Source organism: Crocodylus siamensis, chromosome 12, assembly GCF_052110815.1.
Source record: "Crocodylus siamensis isolate JL-2025a chromosome 12, ASM5211081v1, whole genome shotgun sequence".
Lineage (NCBI taxonomy): Eukaryota > Metazoa > Chordata > Crocodylia > Crocodylidae > Crocodylus > Crocodylus siamensis.
Genome location: NC_143406.1, coordinates 38,618,090 through 38,642,264, shown reverse-complemented (window position 1 = coordinate 38,642,264; position 24,175 = coordinate 38,618,090). Strand labels below are relative to the sequence as shown.

The window sequence follows — 24,175 nt, the reverse complement described above, 5'->3', positions numbered from 1 at the left end:
AGGTCCCTTCTGGCCCTAGAAACAATGAAACTATTACTGTTGCTTGAGCCCGAGGATCCAGTCAGTTTTCTATGCACCTTACAGTCCCTTCATCCAACCTATACTTCCTTAGCTTGCTGGCGAGAATGTTGTGAGAGACCATATCAAAAGCCTTGCTCAAGTTAAGGTGCATTATGTCCACTGTTTTCCCTGCATCCACAGAGTCAATCATCTTATAGTTGACGGCAACCAGGTTGGTCAGGCATGATTTGCCCTTAGTGAATCCATATGGATTGTTCCTCGATACCTGATAATCACTAATGGAGATGGACAGAGAGAACAACTCAAGTTGCAACCCAAAAGGTGGACCCCTTTGTGTAATTAGCAACACTCGAGCAGTAGTACTCTACTCCATATGCATTTTTTTCTCTTAGCAGAAATGCACTTAGTTAATATTCCTATACTGCTCTTCAGACTCCCTTGCTTCTTGTGCTTATCTGAACTCCTAACATCACAGTTTAGTCTCATGGAACCCATACGCTAAGAGCCCTGGTATCACAGAGGTTACCCATGTTGTGCCTCTAGGGTCCCAAAATTGCTTTGCTTTTTACTACTCTACTCAATTGCTAATCATAGTTGTCAATCCCTGATGCCTCAGCCCATCTTTCCATTTTCCCCTATTACGCTGTTTCACATTATTCTTTTCTTGTGGGGGTGGCTATGAAACAATGAAAGCTTTTAATCTGACTTACCACCTTTAACTAGTGTTCATCTGTTTAGTTTCTTTAGCATTATAAGAGACATTAATAGGAGAGAAATAATACCACTATTAACCACTGACTTAGGATCAAACACTTCATAAAAGGCGCTATTTGCTTCCTGTTAAAGCACCTTGTACTTTCCCAACTTGTTCAATTACCTTCTGTGTTGTCCCAAATATTTCAGTCTAAATGGCATCACCCTTATAAAACCAATAAAAATCCTAAGATAATATTGTATCCAACATCTGATTTTCTAAAGTGATCAAATCCCAAAGCAAGATTTCATTGACCCATCCTCATGCCTGCCGTCAGTTTTGAAGACAGAAACTAGCGTGCATTTACTTCCATGAGGAACAAAAAGTAGTGGCCATCATTACAATACTTGCCTCACTGACTTGTCATTTTTCCTTAGTTAAAGTTTCTTAGCTTTAGTCTGCAGTTCAGCTAGCTCAGTGGAGGCCACCTTCTCAGCAAACAAAAAAAGAAATCAAGCTTCTCTAATCCCTTTTCCCTTTCAATCTGCTACTCTGCTGCCTGCCCCCTCCCTGAACTGCCACATGGCAGGTTGGCCACCCTGATCTAGCTGCATCTCTAAAATATTTAAAATAGTAAAGTTCTGGTTAGATGCATTGCTTTAAAATCAGTGCCATACTCCACTTATTATGGCCACGTATCAGGGCTATACTGCATTAAATCTGTGTATAAGAGAAGCCCTAGTTACCTCTAACCTGAGCATCCATTCTTCTTTATCTTTAGAAGCCTCATTCTGCAGCTTTTGGCAGCGCCTTAGTAACCATCCTCATTTTTTTTTTCCAACTCCCTTCTTTTCCACTCTTAATGAAGAAACTGCTGGTCTTGGAAGAGTCTCGTGACATAACTGAGGGGGGAAAAATTTACTTTATTATCTTCATTTCCCAGGTTAACTTGTGAATTATCATCTTAACCCAGTTTGTTTCTAAAACTGCACTGGAAAAAGTAACAGATTTCAGGATTCAGGTAGTCCAAGCAAAAACACAAACAAACACAAAACCTGGACTAGTAAACAATGCAAAGACAACAAGACACTTTATTCTCATTCCAATTTTAAAATCTGGATTCTTGCTGGTAACCAATCCCCCATTACTCTGTCTTCATGTAATTAAATAGCATCACTATTTCAAATCTCAAAAATAAGTATTTGTTACTCACGCCTCTAGTATTTCGTGTGTGTGTACGTGTGTGTGTGTGTGTACGTGTGTGTGTGTGTGTGTGTGTGTACACACCAGGAGAGCAGACTTTTACTCAGCCCTGGTTATTTAAGAATGATGCTAAGTGGCAAACTTTGGGTTTTTTTCTTCATTTGTTTAAAGGTATTTTGTTCAAGATGCAAAGGCAAAACCAGCAGATAATGATGTAACTTCAAATATGTGATTTGGTTTAGCCACACATTGAAGATTGCAAAAAGAGAAGCTATTTTATTTAAGTTTCAAAAGGTGCCATTAACATGGAAACAAGGTGGGTTTTCATGTTTTGCAATACACATGCTTATAAAAGATTACATTTTAAATTACATGCAGGAAACTAATTTCTTCACACTTTACAAAACAGGTCTGAAGCATAATCAAATAAAGTGATTGTACATGACATTTACATTAGAAAGAGTACTCTAACAAGGCTGGCCTCCAGAAATAGATTCATCTTGATCCCTTAGCCAAAAGCAGCCCCACAATTCGGGCATCTTCTCTGCCTCAGTGCAAGACAGAACAGGATTCCAATTGGAAAGAATACAATGGCACAGAAGACGCCGAGACAGGTGAAGGTGTCCTCCAGTACCCCAACTCTGTAAAAAAGCAGGGGAAAAGTTCAATTACAGACTCCATGGATATACTAGCACAGGCAGGGATGTTGATCATACCTCTGAAGTTTCCCAACATCTTACATTATAAGACCCTGTGAACACAGCTTATACAACTTTGACAAGTTTTAATTACTTGAGGGGAAAGTTTACAATTCTGGGTTTCTGTTTCAGGCAAAGTGGTTCTGGAAAGGGTCAGCCATTTCCAAGAACCAAGGATTCCTTTTCCACTCCCCCAGCCTATATTCAATTTTAACAAACATTTTTTTGAAAGAGGATCTACCACCTCCTTGTATTGGAACAGGATTTGAAATGCGGCATGGGTGGCCTTTGTATTACAGACGTACCAAGCAATAATTCCTCACCAAAAGCTGCAATTTGCACGTTCAAATACTTATTAGACCACAGAGTGTATATACCCTGAAAATCGTCTCTACTCCACATACTCCAGCCCAGAACTGAACAAGCTATTCCCCTTTTGGACTGCTGTGCTTTGTCTGGGCCTTAACCCAGCCTGCAGAAGCTGTCTTCTGTGCTCTCAATACCATACTGCTGATTCCCAGAGTATGTGGAAGTAGGCTAATTTAAATGAGAACAGCCAGATCTTTGGGGTATTGAGAGGGCATTAGTTCAAAACAAGAAACTGGAGAATGACTAGAAGAAGAAATAGCAATGCCCCCTTTATACTCTGACTTCTCAAGGTTTGGACATTTTCTTTGGAGATGGTCCAAATCTGCACCTCCTAGAAGACTGGCCAGACTACCTGGCTCCAAGGTAGAGCTCCTGACTGACCCTGCACACCCAGGACATATTTAGGCACTGCTCTGAAGACAAGAACCAAGGTTACCTGAGCCAATACCTTAATTTTTTCAATTTGTAGGCTGCAGAACTGGATATTCTGGACTGACGCGAGATGCCACCAATCAATCCAAATGGTGTGAATATGGACACTGAATTCTAATTTTTAATCAAAAGAATATTTGTAGAAGCTGGTAGTTACTACCACTGCTTAGTTAACATGTGACTTTGCAGTTGAGATTCTACAAGGTAGAAGCTCAGGCTACCTATGGAAGCTGAGTCCCCAACATCTACTACTCTTCTGCCTCCTCATTCTTTAATCCTGCTTCTAGCAAACATTTACATAGGTAATTTTATTTTCAGAGGGTCTAAAGCTTCCAACAGCACATTGTTTTCTGGAAGTTAAAAACTGTTTACATGAGCTATACAGTACCAAAGTGCTTTTCCCACCCCCCTCAGTTTCCAGCCAAGGGCTACATCTGAACTGACACTGGCTGCCTGCACATCATGTCCCCATGAGCCACCCGGCTCACATGAAAACTGGCACAGTAGAAGTCAGCTACTCCATGTACATAGAATGCAATCAGTTTCATTCCTGAGTTAGGAAATGGGATGGGTCAATGTGGGGGTGGAGTGTGGAGCTGGGGAAGGCTATTTTGTTCCCCCGAAAAGGGTAACAGGTCCTGAACAATTCAGATATCTGCTCTATCACTACCATAGTTTGATTCCCAGATTGGGTTAAATGCACGCATGCACACTATGGCAGAATCTGTTGGCCATATTCTCAACTCCACTTCCCTGGGAGCAGAGTCTTAGACTCCTTATTCAAACGTTCCCAAATTTATCTGCAGTATCTTGAGGCACAATATATAGGAAAGGTTCACACAAACAGGTGGTATAAATAGAGATTCAGGAGTTTAAATAATGATCAAAAGGCACTAACAAGTTCTATTTAGAAGCTCAATTTTCACTAACTTCAGACTGCAAACCCTGATGTAGGACTGAAAAAGCTATCACTATGTGCTTCTGACTGTAGGTATTAAGATGATTTTTTACTTATCAAGTTTGTTTCCAAGATTCTGGAGTTCTCGCACAAAGTTCATAGAGCTGCAGACGCACAAAAGGTTCACTTCTTTCTTAGCACAGGTAAGGGCAGAAGTTCTTAGGAGAAGGGAAACTATTTATTAGGGGTGCACTGAGAGATTTTGGGGGCAATACCAATAGTCAACTTTTAAGGAGGCATATCAGCCAATACCAATCTAATTTCTGATACAGCGGTGTGCAGCTGGTAAGTCTGTTGTGGTGGAAGGGCAGGGGGGAGGGGAGGGGAGGGAAGGGCCGGGCCATGGAGGTGGGGGCAGATCAACACACCTGTGGTGAGGGAGGATTGGGGTTGGGGCTCAGCAGGGTGCCAGATGGAGCCACAGTTTGTCTGGGGGGGGGGGGGCAGCTCCTGCTGCTGTGCACACCCTGGGAGGACATGAGAAGGGGCAGGGCAGGCTGCTGCTTCAAGCTGAGGCCAGGGCTGCAGCAGGCTCTTCCTGTCAGGGGCTGAGACTGCAGCCACCACAAAAATTTGCCGTAGCTCTCCTATTGCCCCCCTTCCCAGTGCCGCTGCCACTCACCCTGAGCATAGCCCAAGCCCAACCCACTTCCCCCACCACCTACCAAGAAGAGCCCAGTGCAGCTGCAGCCCACCCCACCTGCACCCCATGCAGATGCTGGGCCACATGCCCCTCCTCCACCCCACTCCCCGTGCCCTCCCAGGGGTGCGTACAGCAGCAGGAGCTGCTGCCCCTTGGGACAAGCAGTGGCTCCTACCCCAGCCCCTCCCGCTCCCTCACTGCAGGGATGCATTTGCCCACTCTGGGTGATATGTCCTCCATAGGAGGTCTATATTGAGCAGATTCTTTTTGGTATTGGGTGGTGGAACCGGAGCATGCTCCCTCCACTCCATGCATTGACCTGGTATTGCAGTGCTTCCAGGACCGGTGCAAAAAAACAGAAAAAAAAAAAAAAAAGGCCTCAATCTGCCTGCCTCTACTTCCACAGACTTACCAGCTGCACACAGGTCTCCAAGCTGATGGGCAATTGCACGCATGCACAGGCATTTATCAGCCAAACTAAATTGGCCACATCAGGCCAATTTCTGATACAGTCAGTTTTATTTATATCAGTGGTGCTCTCATATCGGACTGTGTATCGGTGCACCTCTACTATGTATATCTGATCAGGAGACTAAAAGGAGTATAAAAAGCTAGCAGAATTAAGTCTAAAATGTGAAGACAGATAAGAATTGGCAATACATATAAACATTTTAAATTTGGAAGTTTTACTAAAAGGATTTCTTTGATCTGACAGTGCCATTAGAGACATGCCATTTCCTACAATTTGTACTAATTTCCTTCTACCTTGGCCCTCCTAGTTTTGCAGGCCTTGCAACTCAAATCTGGTTAAAAGCATCTCCAGTACATTGCACATGATCATTTATTTATATGTAAGCATGATGTTTCAATATTTTATTCCCATGATGTCAGCTGACAGACAATAATGGGTCTTAAAGACTCTCTCTTTGAGAAATACATTTTAAAGAGAAAAAAAAAAAAAAAAAGAGACAAAACAAACTATACTTGCTAAGCAAAACATGATCACGCAGCTGCCAGTCTGGCAGAAAGGCAAATGATATTTACAGAGCAAAACAAATTAGCTGTAAAATATTATCTTTGCAATGCTGGGGATTTTCTTTTTGAAAAGGGGTACAAACCAATCACTGAAGAGTTGCACACGGAACCGACAGGAATCTCTAACTCGGCATTTACACTTCCAAACCGTGCCAGCACTCCAAGGGAAGAAATAATAGCCTAACTAGGTGGCGCCCTTCTTGCTCACCCCTCAGGTGCCAATGCAGAAGGGGCGCTGCAACTGCCCCCACCTCCACAGCCTGCATCCCAATAGCATACCCATGGCAGGATTTCCAAACCAGTCCTTGGCAGCTGCTGCTGCCAACACTAAGAGCGATAGTGGGGTGGGAAGGAGCTTAGCCATGGATTATTTAGGAGTTCTTGGCACTGCCTCCCTTCCCCGCTCTCAGGCCCTCCCCCCACAAGTTTCACCCTGGATGCCAACTCTGCTTCTTGCTCCACTGGGAAGAAATATGGGTTGATTTCTAACTGCACTGATTGAATGGATTGAAGTCATCCTCTTGGTTGCTTTGGTCCATCCTAGCACACCTCACACCAAAGTTTATACCACAACCTACTGTATTCCTCATCCAGATTCCTGAAGTGAGAAAGGTTGAGGATGTGGCCCAAAGTTGTAAAGCCCATCCAAAGGCTTGTCCAGCTTCCAGTCACTACATTTACAGGACCTAAAACTAGGATTTGAAGCCTCTCATCCTGGGTAACTGAACCCGTTGGACAATTAATGTAACAGGCAAAAACCCTCAAACCTACTTAAACTGTGGAACTTACCTTCCAGTGGGATTTAGTTGCCAGGAGCAAGAAAAAAGCCAAGTAGGTGATCCAAGATAAGTACAGGTGATTCTAACCATTCAAAGTTAGAGTATGCATGTCCTAGGTGCAAACTAAACCACGAGGATGGCACACCCTCAGACCCTGAGGATGTTTTAGACCGTACCACCCTGCAGTGGTAAAACACTATGATCACTTTTTGGAGAGTGAGGTGTCCCTCACTCAGACCTGTCCCTAAATAAGTGATTTCCCACGTTTCCACAGATCACCACATTCAAGTTGAAGTATAAAGACTGAGAAGTAGAGCACAAGTAAAAATTCAGCTGCCAAGACCTAGAAAGGAGCTCTTGCAAGCCGTTATCGCCCCTTCAATAAACCCAGACTCCATCCTCCTGAGTAATAGGATCCACAGAGTCAGCTACTCCAAATTAGGAATCATTTAATCCAGTCTACCTCTACTCACCCTCAGCCCTTGGTACATCGTACTAGAAGAGTTCACCTGGCTGCATGGATGGACAACAGAATCCAAAGAACAGAATGTAGATGCCTTACTCAAAATCCCTAAAAATTGTCAAGAATACCTGGATGACTTCAGGACAAATGAACTAAAATTTCACACTGGAGCTAGAAATACTCATGATCTAAAGAAGCAGACACCAAGGCCTCCCTGGCTCCACACACACTATAGAAAAGCCATTGTTACAGTTCACTGGTAGCCTATACATTTGGCAAGAAAATCATCACAAGGAAGGTTCCTGGCTCCAAGAGACCCAGGTTTCCATTGCCAGATCCCGTAATGATGCCACATGACTCTGAACAGATCAGCCTCCTCTTTTCTCACAGCTTGCACTGAGCTTTTCACCCAGCAGTCTCAGAGAACTTGAAGGTAAGGCTTTGCTCAGGACGTGGCTAGGTAATCACCAGTCTCATGAATGCAAGTATGCCCTCAAGGATGCAGACTGCATGCTTCACCTTTGAAGGGAAGGACCTCTAGCAGTGGTCAGGATTATGAATGTTGTATTTTAAACAGGTCCCTTGAACAGGCCCTAAAAAATATTTTTTATATATATAACATCCCAGAACCCCTAGCAGTTTTCCACAACAACACAACCCTGCCTGCAGCAATCCACAGCTACCAGAAGAGCCAGCACTGAAGACAACTACAGGCACAAACTCCTGCTTCAGCCTACTATGCAGCTTGGCATGCCTGGTTCTTTTAACTGTCAACACACTCCCTACCTGGGTCACAGATCTGCTCTGGGGTGGTGGCGGGAGATGAAGAACAAATATTAGGATGCAAAGGGCTTGATTGGTTGTGGCCACTCAGAGTTTCAACAACTACTGTAGCTGAAAAGAAGCCACCACCCAGGAATAGAGAATGATTCACAGGTCTACATTTTTGAAGAATTAGGTGAAAATCACCAACACTTCATTACAAGAGCTACAGATTAAGGAACTTAGTTGTACACAGGCCTGGGACTTTAGAAAGCCACATGCGTGCTTCACAAGTCACAGGAACTTCTCTCCCGCAGAAAGGTAGGAATCTGCCTGTGGCTGTAACTGATACTGTTTTTGAGGCTCCCCTGCTAGAGAGATCCAGAGGCTGAATCATGTAGAAGCATCAACATTTCCTGCTCCTGGGTCTAGAACCAACGTGCCCTTAGAAATGCCTGGGACCATCCTGCTGCCGCTCTCCCCAAGGCGTAAGAGTGCCAGGGCAGGTCTAGACACCATCACCAGGCTGTACAAAGGAACACAACCACGAAGTTCAATGCTTACACCCCAGACATGCTACATCATGAGAGGACTAGATTCATCTGCTGGTAAGGCAGTACTGCACTTGTACCGTAAGTACACCCGTGGCACGGTTGGTGGCGCTGGGCATGTGCCAAACAATAATACATAATGTTTTTCACAGCTGTGTAAGCAGAGCAGACTGCCATACTTCACTGCAGCATTCCCTCGCACGTGTAAACATGCAGGCACTGTAAACGCGCATGCAAGCATCTCCAACACCAGATGGGTTTTCCCCCTTACATCACTGGTTTGATGCAAGTGATCTTATAATATTAAAAATAAAATAATTACAGATATCTGTCATCTACTGATATATAATCAGCAAGAAAATTATTTGTTTCTAGCTCCTAGTACAGGGATCTCAACCAGGGTGCCACAATATCCTGGAGTGCCTCAAGATCCTTTCAAGGGTGCTGCAGGGTGCCACACAATGTAAGCTGCATTAGGTTTGCAAACATGATTCACAAGACAAACACAGATATTTCAAATAAAATCCATAGCTATGATCTTTCTGAGTTGTTTGCAACAGAAAAACTGCTCTATTATTTTTTTGTAGGACTTAAAGAGAATTAAAATTAAGAGCTGGGCATTTTCCAAGGGAGGCCTTGAATCTATTCACAAGTCTCTCTGGTCTACTCAGGGGTGCCTTGAGTCTAGAAAGGTTGAGAATCACTGTCCTAGCATGTGCATGTGTGCGCGCATATGATGCAACTGAGCATCCAAAACAAGACCTCACACCTAAAACATATATCCCAAGTCCGCTAATGCCCAGGATTTAGGAAGCAGAAAAAAATTGAACCATACCATTAAACAGGCTTAAATTATAATCTAAGTTTAACAGTGCCACTTCAATAAGAGTCCATCCTCCTGGATTCCCTGTACAAAAAAAATAAATGCTAAAGAGAATGGGGCTGGAGTGACCTTGAAATGCAACAGTTAATCATGCTTTGACAGCAAGGTGCTAATGCTCAACTGCTGTGATGTTTCCAAGGACAGAGCAAATCAGAGGCACCTATTGTAAATGCCACAGATTGGAAGCAAGCGAAGAAGGGAATTTACAAGTGCAGAGTCTACAGCAGTGGTTAGAAGAATTGCCTCTCTCAAAATACCTACTGAGTTTGGCTACTTAGTTTACCTAGCAGAAAAGCCACTGCTTTGCCCCTCGAAACCCAGAGGGTTGTAATTGTTGGCAGTCACTCATCATGGTGTCCTGTGACCAGTGGGTCCCCCAAGGCTCTGTCCTTGGACCCATACTGTTCAACATCTTCATTAATGATGTGGACGTTGGAGTCAGGAGTGGACTGGCCAAGTTCGCCGATAACACCAAACTTTGGGGCAAAGCATCCATGCTAGATGAAAGGCAGGTGATCAAGGCTGACCTGGACAGGCCCAGCAAACGGGCGGATGAGAACCTGATGGTGTTTAACACCGAAAAATGCAAGGTTCTCCACCTTGGGAAGAAAAACCTGCAGCATCCTTATAGGCTCAGCAGTGCTATGCTGGCTAGCACTATGGAAGAAAGAGTTGGGGGTCATCATTGACCACAAGATGAACATGAGCCTGCAATGCAATGCTGTGGCTAGTAAAGTGACCAAAACACTGGCTTGCATCCATAGAAGCTTCTCAAGCAAATCCCGGGACATCATTCTCTCCTTGTACTCGGCCTTGGTGAGGCCGCAGCTGGAGTACTGCGTCCAGTTTTGGGCTCCACAATTCAAAAAGGATGTGGAGAAGCTCAAGAGAGTCCAGAGGAGAGCCACGCGTATGATCAGAAGTCAGGAAAACAGACCTTACGACGACAGGCTGAGAGCCATGGGGCTCTTTAGCCTGGAAAAGCGCAGGCTCAGGGGTGATCTGATGGCCACCTATAAGTTTATCAGGGGTGACCACCAGGATCTGGGGGAACGTTTGTTCACCAGAGCACCCCAAGGGATGATGAGGTCGAACAGTCATAAACTCCTACAAGACCATTTCAGGCTGGACATAAGGAAGAATTTCTTTACTGTCCGAGCCCCTAAGGTCTGGAACAGGCTGCCATCAGAGGTGGTTCAAGCACCTACATTGAACACCTTCAAGAGCAAATTGGATGCTTATCTTGCTGGGATCCTATGACCCCAGCTGACTTCCTGCCCTTTGGGCGGGGGGCTGGACTCGATGATCTTCTGAGGTCCCTTCCAGCCCTGATGTCTATGAAATCTATGAAACTGCATTTCAACTCAGATGCATTTCAGATATAGGACAAACTATGCTGTATAATATTCTCAACATTCTGATGCTCAAGTTGTTCCATGTCCATCTACAAAGCATTCCTGACGCAGGATTAGAGTTTATACTAGCAGTGATTATTTGAAGCATTTGTAATTTTATTTCCCCAAGTGAGGTACCTTTGTTAGAACAGTCTAAGGACCTTAAAAGACACGATGCTTCTTTGAGCAACTGTCCACATGGATTCTACTCTTGGTGCAAGTACATGAACAAATCAGATTCTTCTAGCCAGCACTGTCGTGGCTGCACTGAATGCCTGGGTGTCCTCTCATGAGCACACACATCAGCATAAAGATCCAACCATCTGTTAGTCCCTTTTTGATTCAGTAAATACTCAAGCAACAGGGGCAGAGAAGTTGGTTAGCCTCCAATAGGGGAGTTTCCCACAGAAAAATGGTTTTTTGCCAAAAAAAAGCATTAGTGCAGTGTCAAGCTGCCACTATTTTAGGTAGACACACAGCACAGGAACGTACTAGAGGAGCAGCCAATAACCAGCTTCCAGGGAGGCTGCTTTGAAACATCCAGTTCCTTCCCCAACGCTATTGACTGGGCCATGCAAATGTCATCTGGACTCCAGTCAATGGGTTACCCAGGAACCCAGAGACCATCTTCCCATTGAGTTGAACAGTCTGTAAGCTCTAGCGCTGCTGCTGCTCATTCTCTACTGTATGTTCTACTCTCTCTTCCAAGAAAGCACGACAGACCACAAGCCTCTTTTGGGCAGCAGCCCTTTCTACTTACAATGGGACAGAAGAGGGCACTGAAACCAGAGAGCTGCCAGATGATCCACCACCCCATTCTCATCTCTGATATCCTCTTGACAGCAGGTTTCACACTACAGTGGAGAGTCGAGCCAAACCTTCTAAGGAGCTTTATTCATTTCCTCACCAGCCCCACTTCAACCCTGGGGAATTCCAGAATTGTTGGTTTTCATTCCTTTCTGAAAAAAATGAAGTCAAAAATTGCAAAATAATGTAGAAAATGCTGTTGCAATAAGAGGAGTGGAAAAGATGCCCTGAGCTTCTAGGATAGGGCTTTTTACTTTCCTTATTTTCTAAATCCAAAAAGGGAGAGTATTGGTGTCTCATCCTGGGTCTTTGACATTTCAACAGGTTAATCCACCAATTCAAATCTGGAATGAATTTGAACTTCCATGAACTTCCTCATCATCAGATCATCAAGATTCAATGTTTAAGGTTCTTCTTTTTAGATGATTTTCATCTTTTGCTATATCTGGCTCAGAGGAGAAACATTAGGTTCCTAAGAAAGACAAGCTTCAGTCCGTCACTCCTTCCTTAGTACATGCAGCATTCACCAAGTGTTTGCAGTCATGAGAGTTAATCTTTTTAAAACTCTGTAGACGAAAAATGCAGGGTTGGTCATACCCTTCTACCTGGTTGAACGGAGGAAGATCACTCTACTTGAGTCAAGTAACTAATTTTTCATCACATGGTTACACCAGAGGAGAAACAATCTTACTCCAACCCAAAACACCACATTCAGAAGCCATCAACGAGAGTGATCCCAGGAATGATCCTAGACTATCGTAAACCTCAACTAACCCACCAAATGTTTCTGGGATACAGGCTTGGAAATCTTCATGATGCAGTCTGCTAGACTTCCTTATCCAAAAATTTTTCAACAACTCATATGTCTATGCATCCGATGCCATAAGAACACACCGGTCAGCATTATAAATAGTCTCCTTAAACAAGGAGACAGCACCAGATGTACAAAGGAATACCCTTTTCTGCACCTCTACCAACCAAAGCTTTAAGGTAACAGTTATCTACAAAAGACTCCATAGATGACAAGCCATGTGTCCACAAAGCATTTCTAATGCAACTCCTGGAATGCCTAATCCAAGCCCTACCAGCTACAAACACAACAATGTCTGTTAACAGGTAGAAAAAACCAGGTTGCTGTGGTCTGGTCAGGCAAACAATTTTGGAGTGGGGCCAGTCACTGACTCATGCCTCATACCTTGCATCTTCCCTGCACACACAACTCACTAGCAAAGCAACCCAGCCAGATAGTTCCTAACAGCCACAAGGAAGGACCCAGTGTTGAAAAGCAAGCATCTTCTGTACACAGGGTATCCAGACCTATCCGCGAGTGTCCAGAAAAACAAAAATGTCAAAGTTCTGCTCCAGAGGTGGCTCAAGCCCAGAATCACTCAGACAATGGGAGCAATGTCTGAGCCTTCCCTTGATCCCCATAATGCAGAGGGGCCCATGAAAGCCACTGCAAGATGAAGTACTGACTGAGATGGACCCAGTATGAGCCTGAAAGAAATATCATCATGTGGTAAACTCTGACACAACTCTGCCCCCCCTGCCCAGCAGTCTCAAGAACAGCTAAATCCTACACCAGACTCAGCATCAGTGCACCCAACTGCCTGAAAGCTGGCTGCCACCCACAGAAAGACGCAGAGCCAAAGTTCAAAATGTTCTGCTCCAGAGCAGGGAAGCTTCAGTTAGACAGCCTTATAAGCAAAGGGAGAGAGGTTCTCTATTTGGTCATCTCAACCCCAGCTGTTTCCCTTGACAAGACCCATTTTGACAACACTAGACTATTAACTATCCCCGAAACAATCTGCACCATCAGCTCCAGCAGCAGCATCTGTATATATTATCCTGTTTTCTTACCATGCAGTGGCTAGATTTCTCAACAGCCTTATTTTAGTTCAGTCACCTAAATTAGAAGACTAGAAAGAAAGATCTGCATAGAATACAAGCCTTTAACTTTCTGAATTGTTATGTCCAAGGTCCAGTATTGCCTTCCTTCCATTAAAGAGCTTTCAATACTTTTCATTTACCTAAAGACATGAGACTACAAGGACAGCCTCAAATACTAAAAGATTTCCAACAGCTATTTAGGCAGAGCTGGACTATACCCGGGGGGTGGGGGAGATAGAGAAGGCCAAAATATTCATGTCTGCGAGCTGTAAGTTAGATTCTCCAATCTCCGGTTAAGCACCTCATTATAACAAGTCTCATTTATGGAAGCACTAAGAACTCACAAGAACTGCTAGTCAATGGCAATTGCTTCAGGGAGTTTTGAAATTTAACAAAATAGGAAGGAGTGGCCTGGCTATATGGCATATAATGTCTGTGTCTCTCTGTATGCAAAGACCTCTATCCTGGCCTAAAAAAATATGTATTACGCTTGCATTTTCTAGATTGACTAGTCAATTGGAGTGCTTCAGTTTTCAGGGTTGAACATCTATCTGCTTGCTAGAAGAGGAAAAAAGGTCAAGCCCCCTTTTAGCCAGCTCATGTTATACACTTAAGGTAATGAGTTTTCAAGAGCAACATACCCTCTGCTTCGGATATATGATACATACTAAGTTTAAAGTCCTTGCATGTCCCAATTGTGTGATCTTAGCATTATATTAATAGTATCTTTTCCTCATTCACATGCATTCAGTGTTCCTATCAGACATGCAGGCACTTATTATGTAATAAGTGCTGAGAATACCATTTTAAAACATTGTTTCCATATCCTTCCATAACTATACATCCATTTCTCTCCACACTTTGAGACCTTAAGGCCATTCAAGGCTAGATCAAAGTAAGGAATACAAAACAAATACAATGATTAAACAAATACCTTGATAGATCTCATGCATTTCTGGTCAGCCCTGAATGACTACAAGCCGGAGAATGGATGGTTGCGGTCCAAGCTCTTGAAATTAACCCTCTTAAGAGCAAGCTTGCAAGACCTGATTCTACTGCTCAGCAAGTGTCCTTGCTGTATTAACTGAGTCTTGTTTTGAGCTTCCCTATCCTCACCCTCTTTTCCCGCTCCACCACCCGAGTTATTTGAAATACCTCTTTAGCACTGCAAACGGCACAACATTTTACTAGTAAAAAAGCAGACATAGCCATACCCAACCTCTGACACAGAACTGGCAGCTCTGTCAGTGGCAGTATAAGACACTGAAAATGTCAAAGCATCCCAGTGCCGGGAACAGAGGAGAAACGTGGATGTGGCTCCCAGTTAGGTAGCTAAGCCAACTGCATTTGGCACTTTGCCACTGGGGAAGCAGAACGGGAGCAGACCATGCTGGGTGGCCTCCCCTACAACAAGCCTATTATTTCAGGGTCAGCTCTCGTAACAAAGGCTCGTCTCTAGCAGTATGCTCACTACATAGCCACTATGTGGATATTTTCTGACACCTGTTGCTTCAGTGTCACCATCTAATTATAAGTGAAGTGTGTCTATGCAGTCACTGCCTTGTCCTAGCCAGTTGCTCAATTTAGAAGGGGAAACTACTTCAGGAGGAGTCACAGATTGCAAGGAATTTAGCATTTGTTTTACGTGTATTACCTGAGCCACAAGAGCAGAGAGGGACTTAACTGTACTCAAATCAGCAGATTTATTAATCTAACTAAAAGTAAATTTTGTCCTACAGCATAAGCAGATTTAAGGCGATTTAAAAACTACACCACTTCCCAAATCTAAAAAGGGAAGGTTTATTTATACTGCACACCGCATCTCAGATTTAGGCTGTGCTACAGCTGCTCAAGCAGTGAAGAAAAGTCATTTCGTTTCAAATGACTGTCAATAAGGATAATTAAACATTTAGATAAACATTATCTTGAAGTCAAGGCTCAGGATATCAGTATCTTAAGGACACACAAGGGGCCAGAGCTCCAGGAGCAAAAGATTCCAGGTACACATAAATTACTACCCTTTAAATAACAGCATAGTACTTTTATGCTGAAGGCCGAATTAAAATATTTGAGAATTTGTTGTTTACTACCCATCTCGATCAGCTTCTTTACCCCTTAAAAAGCAGAAAGAGATGCACAAAGGCTGTCAGGTAACCAAAGAGGCTGTGTTTGGTTCTCCCAAGCAGGGAGGGAACTTGACTTCTGTGCAGATTTCCCCATGAGTGAAAGCCAGGATTACCTGCATGCATGCTGTTAGGGCAAGATTCTAGGACACCGGAATTGTTAAAAAAGGACTGGCGCTATGGAAAACCCATGCACTGCAGCCCCTGAAGAGACAACTTCCGTGGCTTCAGTCCTCCCTGTTGAACTCCTCGGCTGCTTTGCCAAGATGTTAAATGCATGGACCAAACACAACGGTCTATGTAAGGAGGACTCGGGCTGCTTGGTACGGAACAATTCTTAGCATCTAATTTCTCATGTGCCATCAAATTAGTACGAGCTCTGGTCACTTATGCGATGAGCCAGATTCATACAAGGACCCAATAGGTAAAAAGCTCTTTTCCCCTCTGTACAAACTTGCCATTATACACCGATACCTGGACAAGGGTCCCTCCATTGGCTCAGGCATTCTAGTATCCAAAGAAGGGAATCATTTGCATTAAAGCCTGGGAGCCCAGTTCTAAGTCAGTATTTTTATAGAAGCCTATTAAACAAGGCATTTGTGCAATTAACCAGGCCTGTCTGAAAGACTTTTATTAGCAAAATACCCAACTGTTTAATTTATTCCTCTTAAGCCAGATGGTCTCAGAAGAATGCAAATCCCAGAGGAAAGTTCTGAACTGGCTGTGCTCAGCTGTCACTTGTGACCCAACTGAGGTTTACCACCCAATCATCTGTCTCTCTATCAAATCCTTCATATCCACTGTTGTAAGAAAGGCACAAACCCACTCTAGCATTCTTCCTAGATTACCACTCTAGTGTTCTTACTGAATTAACTACAATGGCTGAATTTGCTACATCAACTTTCTTTGGCTAGACTTTGTATAAGCCTTCAGTATATTCTGTGTTCCAACTGCTGTGGCCAAAATGTAGCAAAGCACCACTGTTAACACATAACAGGGATGTATCAGGCTGCACAGTACAGCACAAACTGAAATGTATGCAAAACAAATTGAAAAATGTGTGTTTTTTTCCTCAGTCAGGTCTTGCTTTTGCTACAGTGCAGCAGCCCCTATTGCTATATTAACTGCATCAATAACAATCTTACATGGAAACCCGAAGGTGGTTTCACTCACAAAACACAACTGCATGTTTATTACTGAGTATCAGGTGTTACTGGAAATGTGAACTTCACCCATTTCCCTAAATGTGTCTAAGAACATTTAAAAAGAGCTAAATCCCCATTTAACTTCTTGAGTTTTCAACTTTGATCTTTAAGCTAAATCAAAATACATGCCATCTTTATTGGGACAACAGGCCAATTTAGCCCCCAAGTGGGATCAGCAGTAGCATTCTGGCTACAAGGCCTTCTGCTGCCACAAGAGCTGGGGCTGCAGAAAACAACTGGGGCTAGGCATGAGAATTACTGCACTGGTTCTTAAACCAGATTTGCACTGCTTTGGAAAGGCAGCAGGTACAGGATCCAGCCCAGGTTACAACAGAACAGGCGTTAGCAAGCCTTAGACCAGGAAAAACGGTCACAATTTTTTAGATTTAACACATGCAGGCAATGCAAACTGCTTTTCACACAAAGAAATATTCCCTGTTGTTTCCCCACCCAAAAGCTGCAATACCAGAAAAATGAAAGTGAAACTAACTAAATAAGTCTCTTGATTTCATTTTCCAACATAAATATTTAAAACAAAAAACCCACACGTGGCAAGAATCTGCAGCTGTCAGGGCAAGCAATTCTGGGGCATAAAACAGTTTAAAAGCAGGATTAGTTAAGAGTGCTCCTTAAACATCTTTTCATTTTGAAAAGGGATTCCCCAAAAAGCTTACTGCTCAATAAAAATCTGTCTGGTTTTCTACTTGCAAAGGATTCTACAGATTGGGGTTGGATTAGAAAAGGAGAGAAAATAGGTGGTTGCATGTTTTCTGGGCCTGAGCCAACAGGGTTGTTGGGGGCCTCTGGATTTATGACAAAGCAAACAGGGAATGTATGTGTAGGCACTGGAATCAGCAGTGGCTCCATGCAGCTTTAAATGCACTGACCCAATGGAATTATGAATATTTGGCTGGCAACAATGCTCTCCCATGCCTAGGCCAGAAGTAAAATGCACAAGAGAATCCCCTCCCATTTTGGACGGTGTCTGTATACCTTCAGAGGGTGGGAGAATTTCCTATATACTTAACCAGAAACACATACACACATTGACCACCATCAACCACTTCTGGATTCTGGCCACTTTAATTTTAGGCTGCCACGTTCTATAATACTAGGCTATGTTAACCTGTCATCCCAGGATAATTACTCATGAGAGCAAGACATGTGCCAGTGAAGTAGAATATGATCCAGAAGGCAGACAAGGACTGCATGTACTTGATCTTCACAGGAACATTTTGAGTGGAGGTAATTTATTTCAATTTGCATAGGCAGTCTTTCCCAACACAGCACAAAGGAAGTTGCATCCCACAACTATATATGAAGACAAATTCACAAGCTGGTAGTAGCACTCCTCAAAGTTCAATTTCCCCAAGGCTGCAAGCAAAAAGCTACAAACATGAATCATTATGTGGTTTATCTTGCAATGGCAAGCCCTCTCCGGTAATGCCACTTAAGGACAATGATGAAGGTGAGAGAAAAGCTGGCTTGGCACTTTTTTTTTTTTTTTTAAATATTCCATAAGTTTTTTGTAATACAATACCCTGGTACCCTCTTAAGCATCCCACATTGTTCAACCCAGTGTACTATGTAAATAAGTATATCATTCCACATATAATGTACATCTCCAGGCCAGGGAACTAAAAGCAGCACTACTGCAGAGTTTTTCAGAAGTCAGGCAGGAGGATTCAAAGCTCTGCTCCCAAGCTACAAAGAGGCAGGGAAGACCAAATAAGAAAGTATTAGTCGCCCTAGCACAGGACTTCCTCCCCTATGCTTCCTAAGTGGGTTATGTTTTATGTCTATCCCTTTTTTTGACCTGTGCTTCAGATATAATACTATTAATTCTTTGGTTAGTCAAAGCAGATGCAGCCTGTTGTCTTCTTCAGCCCTATCACAAACCATCTGATGCCAAACACAATAAGGTTTTGTCCAAGCTCTCCACTGCAACATTGCAACCACTGCAACATTGTTGACACCGCATAATGTCAACACTATCAGTCACATGGTTAACAGGGGTCCCAGGGATTCATTTCCTGAATGCATTCCCGAAACAACCAACCTCCTGCGCAACACAGGCAACAGAATTAGCCAGTAAATCTTGCATCACTCTCTGCTTCAGCTGGAGCATCTTTTTAAAATGCTATCCAACCTGTGTTTTAAAGAGACTTCAGGGACAGAATCTACCATATCCCTACGTAACAAGTCATACTAGTTATCCTTTTATTAAATACACATTCTAAAAGCATCAATCCTTCCTATCCATCTTCCCAAAGACAAGCTTTAACCCCTCTATCCCACCAAGGCCAAAGGATGCCTCAGACCACATCATTTTGACACTGTGGCAAGATTCATTCGTCATCCTGAAACTTAATACCATTCAGGGTATTCTGGTGGATGCCAATCCTAAATGCCTATTTTCAGAGAGGGTGCAGAGCCCAGGGCAAATCAGCCTGCACAGGGCCCCATGCCCAGATGCAAGGAAGCTGGCGGCAGATTCAGCAGGGGAATGGGAGGGAGTGCCAGAAGCGAAGCCAGCAGCAGCACAGAGTCACCGCACCACTCCACCTGGCTCCATGGGGCCCCCCGCAACACACAGGGCCCATGGTGATCGCCCAAATTGCCCCCCTCTAGGGATGGCCTTGCCTATTTTCAACAGCTTCAGAAGCATTCAGCCCTGCAGAGTGCTAAGTACAATTCCTATCCACCCCTACTGTAAAATAAAGAACTGTAGCCCTTTTCACTGTGTTACAATCAGATCCTAAGACTGCTTCTGATCCAAAAAAAAAAAAAAAACCACATTTTTTTGGATCAATCTGATATCACTCCTCACTTAACACCCTCTTTCTGTTCTATTCTTTTGCAGCAGGAATGGATGGAATTGAACAAAAATATTACAAGTAAGAATACAAAATGCACATATAGGGTTGCATGCTCCCCATCTTATTTTCTAGGATCTTATTTTTTTACCACTGCTCTTGCTAGTTTCCAAAGGGCAGATTGTGAGAGTGTTTGTTTGTTTGTTGTAATTAAAAAGGAAAAAGCTTGCATCTGTTTCCTCTGAATCTCATGTCTCATCTTGGATTCGCACCAATTCGTGTCTGTTAATCTACCAATTCTTCTGCAGCAAGTAAACCTCCCCTCTCTTCAAAATGTACTTCTCGTAGCAGGATAGATGTTTCAGCAATTCAAAAGTGCAAACCCATACTAAAATAGAAAACTGCCCATTCTTGGGCATTTGTTCAGTAGTGACAGGGAATGGACATTTCAGGTTTTCTTAAGAGCTATGCAAGCTACGCAAAAGTCTCAAACCAAATGTATGGAACAAACTTCTCTCCCTCCCCCAAATACTGGCCAAAACCTAGACAAATTTTTCTATTAAAATATTGCTTAGGCTACAAAAAACATTATGTCCCCTCCATGACAAAAAATGGATTTATACTGACACAAATCTATTTCTCTTACCAGCTGGCAAGCACTTCTGACAGGCTGAGTCAAAGCATCTGACTTAATTACTTAATTCAACTAATTCAGTAATAATATCCATTTAAAACTAAAGTACCTCATTTTGAGGATAGACGTATATAAATAGGACTGAATCTATTTAAAAAAAACTAAGCAAGTGAAAAGAATAACTGTACCTGCAGGCAGGACAGCCTCCAACTACTACAACAGAGGTGGTGGTAGTAGGCTGCTGAATGATGGTGTACGTATTGGGACAGTTATGCTGCGGCGGGCCTGGTGGAACACCATATCCTAGAAATAAAAGAAATGCAAGTGAATTATTGGGTATGAAATCTTCACATATTTAAAACAAGAAACAAAAGGGGCAGCAAAAATTCCATCAGCCAATGACAAAGTGGGAAACAAGGTCCATCCTTCCACAAAGGAAACACACCAGATGCTAGAGAATCTGGTTAAAATGAACAAAAGGACTTGCCATCTGGACACGACTCAAGAAACTCAGTGTGCAGCAAGACTGACTCCTGAAGTGTTTGGCTCAGGATTTAGGAGCTCATACACAACAGCTTGTATCAAAGGTTGAGCTAGAACACTTAAAACAGCCTATCTCCAAGCAAAAGGACTTTACAGACCTGAATATGCAATGCAACTTCAGCCTAAACTGCACAGAAAGCTAATAATTAACTTTAAGCACTCAGCTTGAAAAGTCTTCAAAATCCTATCAGAAAAGAGGAAGGGGGGGGGAAAAAGGGAAAACAGTTCAGCTGAACAACGGTCACAACTTTCAAGTCTGGTGGTTATTTATTAGCTATCTGTCCCACCAAGGCACACGTACCAATTGAGACAAAATGTGCCCCTCTCTTTCTAGCCAGATACTTTCTAGCCAAGTTAAACTGCAACTAATACAAACACAGGGGAGGCAGGATACAGTGAAAAGGAAATGGAGGAGCACAATAAGAAATGAAGTCTCCTGGAAAACCCAATCAGCCCAACTAGTATGCATACTGTGTTTTTAATATATGTATTTAAAAGCATAAACAACTTTACAAATAGTTACCGTGCACGCATTAGAAAAGCAATGACAAACTCTATACAACAATGTCATCAACGTACTACCAAATTGGAGGGCACACCCAAGGCACATTTAATAAACTTCTCAGAAAAACTCTACTTCTGCTTTCTTCCCTAGCAAATCGCAGAAAAATATACTAACTCAGTGGGGGGGGGGGGGGGGGGGGGGGGGGGGGGGGGGGGGGGGGATGGAGGGCAGGAATCAGTAACTGAGAACAACAGCTGGGTTTTTTGCAGGCAAGTACACTCTGAAATGCTATGTATCATCTTTAAGCTCAACTTTTTAAGAGATTCAAGCACAAACACCAAAAATCAAGTGGACCAAATCACAGTTACAGGACCAGAGCCCAAGTCTAAGCACATGATTTTTCCCTTTGAACCTAATCACTAATTTTGCAAATGGGGGGGGGAATGATCCAAGATGAAAAGCTGCCAGTGATGTTACCTAGTTTGTGTTTAACTAGATCAAAGTGCCACCAACCTCAGAGCCAAGAACAGTGGACATGCTCACCTGCTGAGGATCCAACACGAGTGCATTTACATGAGCACAGACATACAAGCAGAAGGTAATATGATGGAGGCGGCTTTGGAAAGAAGGAATCAAAATTCAGGTGCTACTGTGAGTCTCTGCGCACTGTCCCGACAACAGCACCCCACCTCAAACCAACGGCAGGCTCTGACCTTCTGCACAGCAACTCGGTGATTAAGGAGCATCTTCCAGAAAGCAAAGCACAACTGCAGCGAGGTAAAGGAGAACATCCCTCCTCAGCAGCGGTCTCAAGCAGTGGGGGATGGCAAGGGACTGGGTATCACCTGTAACTTCACCACCGCTTGCTCTACACTCCAGGCCAAGCATTCAACACGGGCAAACCAGTGACCCACAGCCAGGGCACCACAACCACCCTCAAGGGTGCCAGGCAAGCACGATGCACAACACAAACCCGAGGATTTCAAAAGAGGAGTGCACAGCGCGAAAGCAATGACAGTCCTTCCTGCCCAAGCTCAGAGGGGCTGGACCCAACCATGTGCAAGCCCCCAACAACGGTAAAGCTATAACCGTGCCGCAATCCCGGGCCCCAAGGAGCGGCTCTCTTCTACTCCGCGATTCCCTGCGGCCACAACAAACACCCGGCACTTCCCGAGGGCGGGAGGCAGGCTGCGGGGCAGCCAGGCCGCCGGGCGCTGCTCTCCCGGGCTCCAACTCCCCGCCCGGCCCCGGCCCCGGCCGCCACCCACCTGCCGCGGGGTAGGGGTAGGGCGGCGGCGGCTGGAAGCCGGGCTGCGCGCCGGGGATGGCGCCGTAGTTGCTCTGCCCGTAGTCGTGCGCGGCCGGGCTGTAGGCGGGGGGCCTGTCCTGCAGCAGCGGCTTGTTGTCCATGCTGGGACGAGCCCGGCCCCGCTCAGCGCCCGACCTCCCGCCGCGGGCGGCGCATGCAGCAAAGCGACCCCCGCCCCGCGCGGCGGCAACGTGGTGGACGCGGCAGCGGCAGCGGCGGCGGCGGCTGCTCGGGGCTGGTCACAAGACCCGGCTCATGTGACGCGGCTCCCGGCGGGGCAGGAAACCCCGCCTCACGCGGCCCGCCCCGGCCGGGCCCAACGGCGCCGCGCGCGCCGCCCACCTGTTACCGCGCAGGGCGCAGGCCTGAGGAGTGGCGCTGGGGCGCCTTCAAAGCAAGGGTTTGGCGGGGGGGGGGTTGGTTTCCCTTGCTGGACAAAGGACCTTGTCCGGGCCTCTGAGGTTTTAACAACCTCGCTTGTCCCAAGGGTCCTCCCCTGAGGTGGCCAACTGGGTCTGCGCAGAATGAAAAGATCACCAGCTCGGGAAGGATGGACCCGAGGGAAGCGAGGGGATGCGGCTACTCCTCCTCGCTTCACGTCCTCCTTACATTCTTGAAAAACGATGTTCAGGGAATCCAGTTGCGTCACAGTAGCGATGCCCGTAGGCCGCTGCCACCAAACAGCGTCACACGTGAACGTCGCAGGACTTTGAACGAGCATCTTCTCCAACAGAGCCGCGGTGTAATCACGCTAACCGGGACGACGTAAAGTGAGGAGCGCCTGTGTTTGGAGACAGCCCTACATGCAGTGGTGTTAAGGGGATGCAGCCGCCAGGGTCCAGAAATTACGAGAGGGAAAAGGGTTTCTCGGGGCAAGATTTTTCATCGAACCGACTGTGTAGTAGGGATAAAGTTAGACAAGCTTTCGAATGTAAACCATTCTGAGGAGGCTTACATCTGAGAGCTTGTCTAAGTTTATCCTCAGCTACATACATAGTTGGTCCAATAAAATGCATCGCCCTAAGAAAGCCTTGCCTGTCCCTGTATGCCAGCAGAAGCTACGTGATTTCGGCAAGCTCCATACGAGGGTAAAGTCAGTCTGCACGGACCCCACTGCAGAACGATCACATCAGAAGAAAAAATGAGACCTGTGATTTTGCAATAACTTGTGTGTGCGTGAACCCCTTGAGTTGTAAGGGGAGCTAAAGGGGTTTATGGGAGACAGGAATGAGAGAAGCATTTTAAAGAGGATATACTACAGCAAGCAGGCAAAGGGAACCCAAAGAAGCAAGAAAAGACGTCTTCAGGATCTAAAAAGAAACATGGCGAGATGAGAAAAGAGAGAGCAATTAAAGAATAGCCTGTATTTGAACATGTCTGAACTGGTGATGTCATGGTGCATTGACTATTTCTGGTTTATAAAATCTTTCTTCTTAGCTGTTGGATAGATTGGACCAC

General features: G+C 44.6%; 1 protein-coding gene and 1 pseudogene across 2 annotated transcripts; one reads left to right on the top strand and one right to left on the bottom strand.

Annotated features, from left to right (window-relative positions):
- Window positions 1–1,788: 1,788 nt before the first annotated feature.
- BRI3 (brain protein I3) lies at window positions 1,789–22,992 on the bottom strand. 2 transcript variants are annotated; one of them, XM_090024442.1, is made up of 4 exons: window positions 22,122–22,214; window positions 21,952–22,024; window positions 20,549–20,663; window positions 1,789–2,559 (listed from the first exon to the last, which is right to left on the bottom strand). In XM_090024442.1, the coding sequence occupies exons 1-4, from the start codon at window positions 22,197–22,199 to the stop codon at window positions 2,427–2,429; spliced, it is 399 nt and encodes a 132-aa protein (XP_089880568.1). In that variant the 5' UTR covers window positions 22,200–22,214; the 3' UTR covers window positions 1,789–2,426. The 2 variants fall into 2 exon arrangements, with proteins under 2 accessions (XP_089880568.1, XP_089880569.1); XM_090024443.1 differs by lacking the exons at window positions 21,952–22,024; window positions 22,122–22,214 and adding an exon at window positions 22,677–22,992.
- Window positions 5,246–5,374, top strand: LOC149854969 (U2 spliceosomal RNA; annotated as a pseudogene).
- Window positions 22,993–24,175: the final 1,183 nt, after the last annotated feature.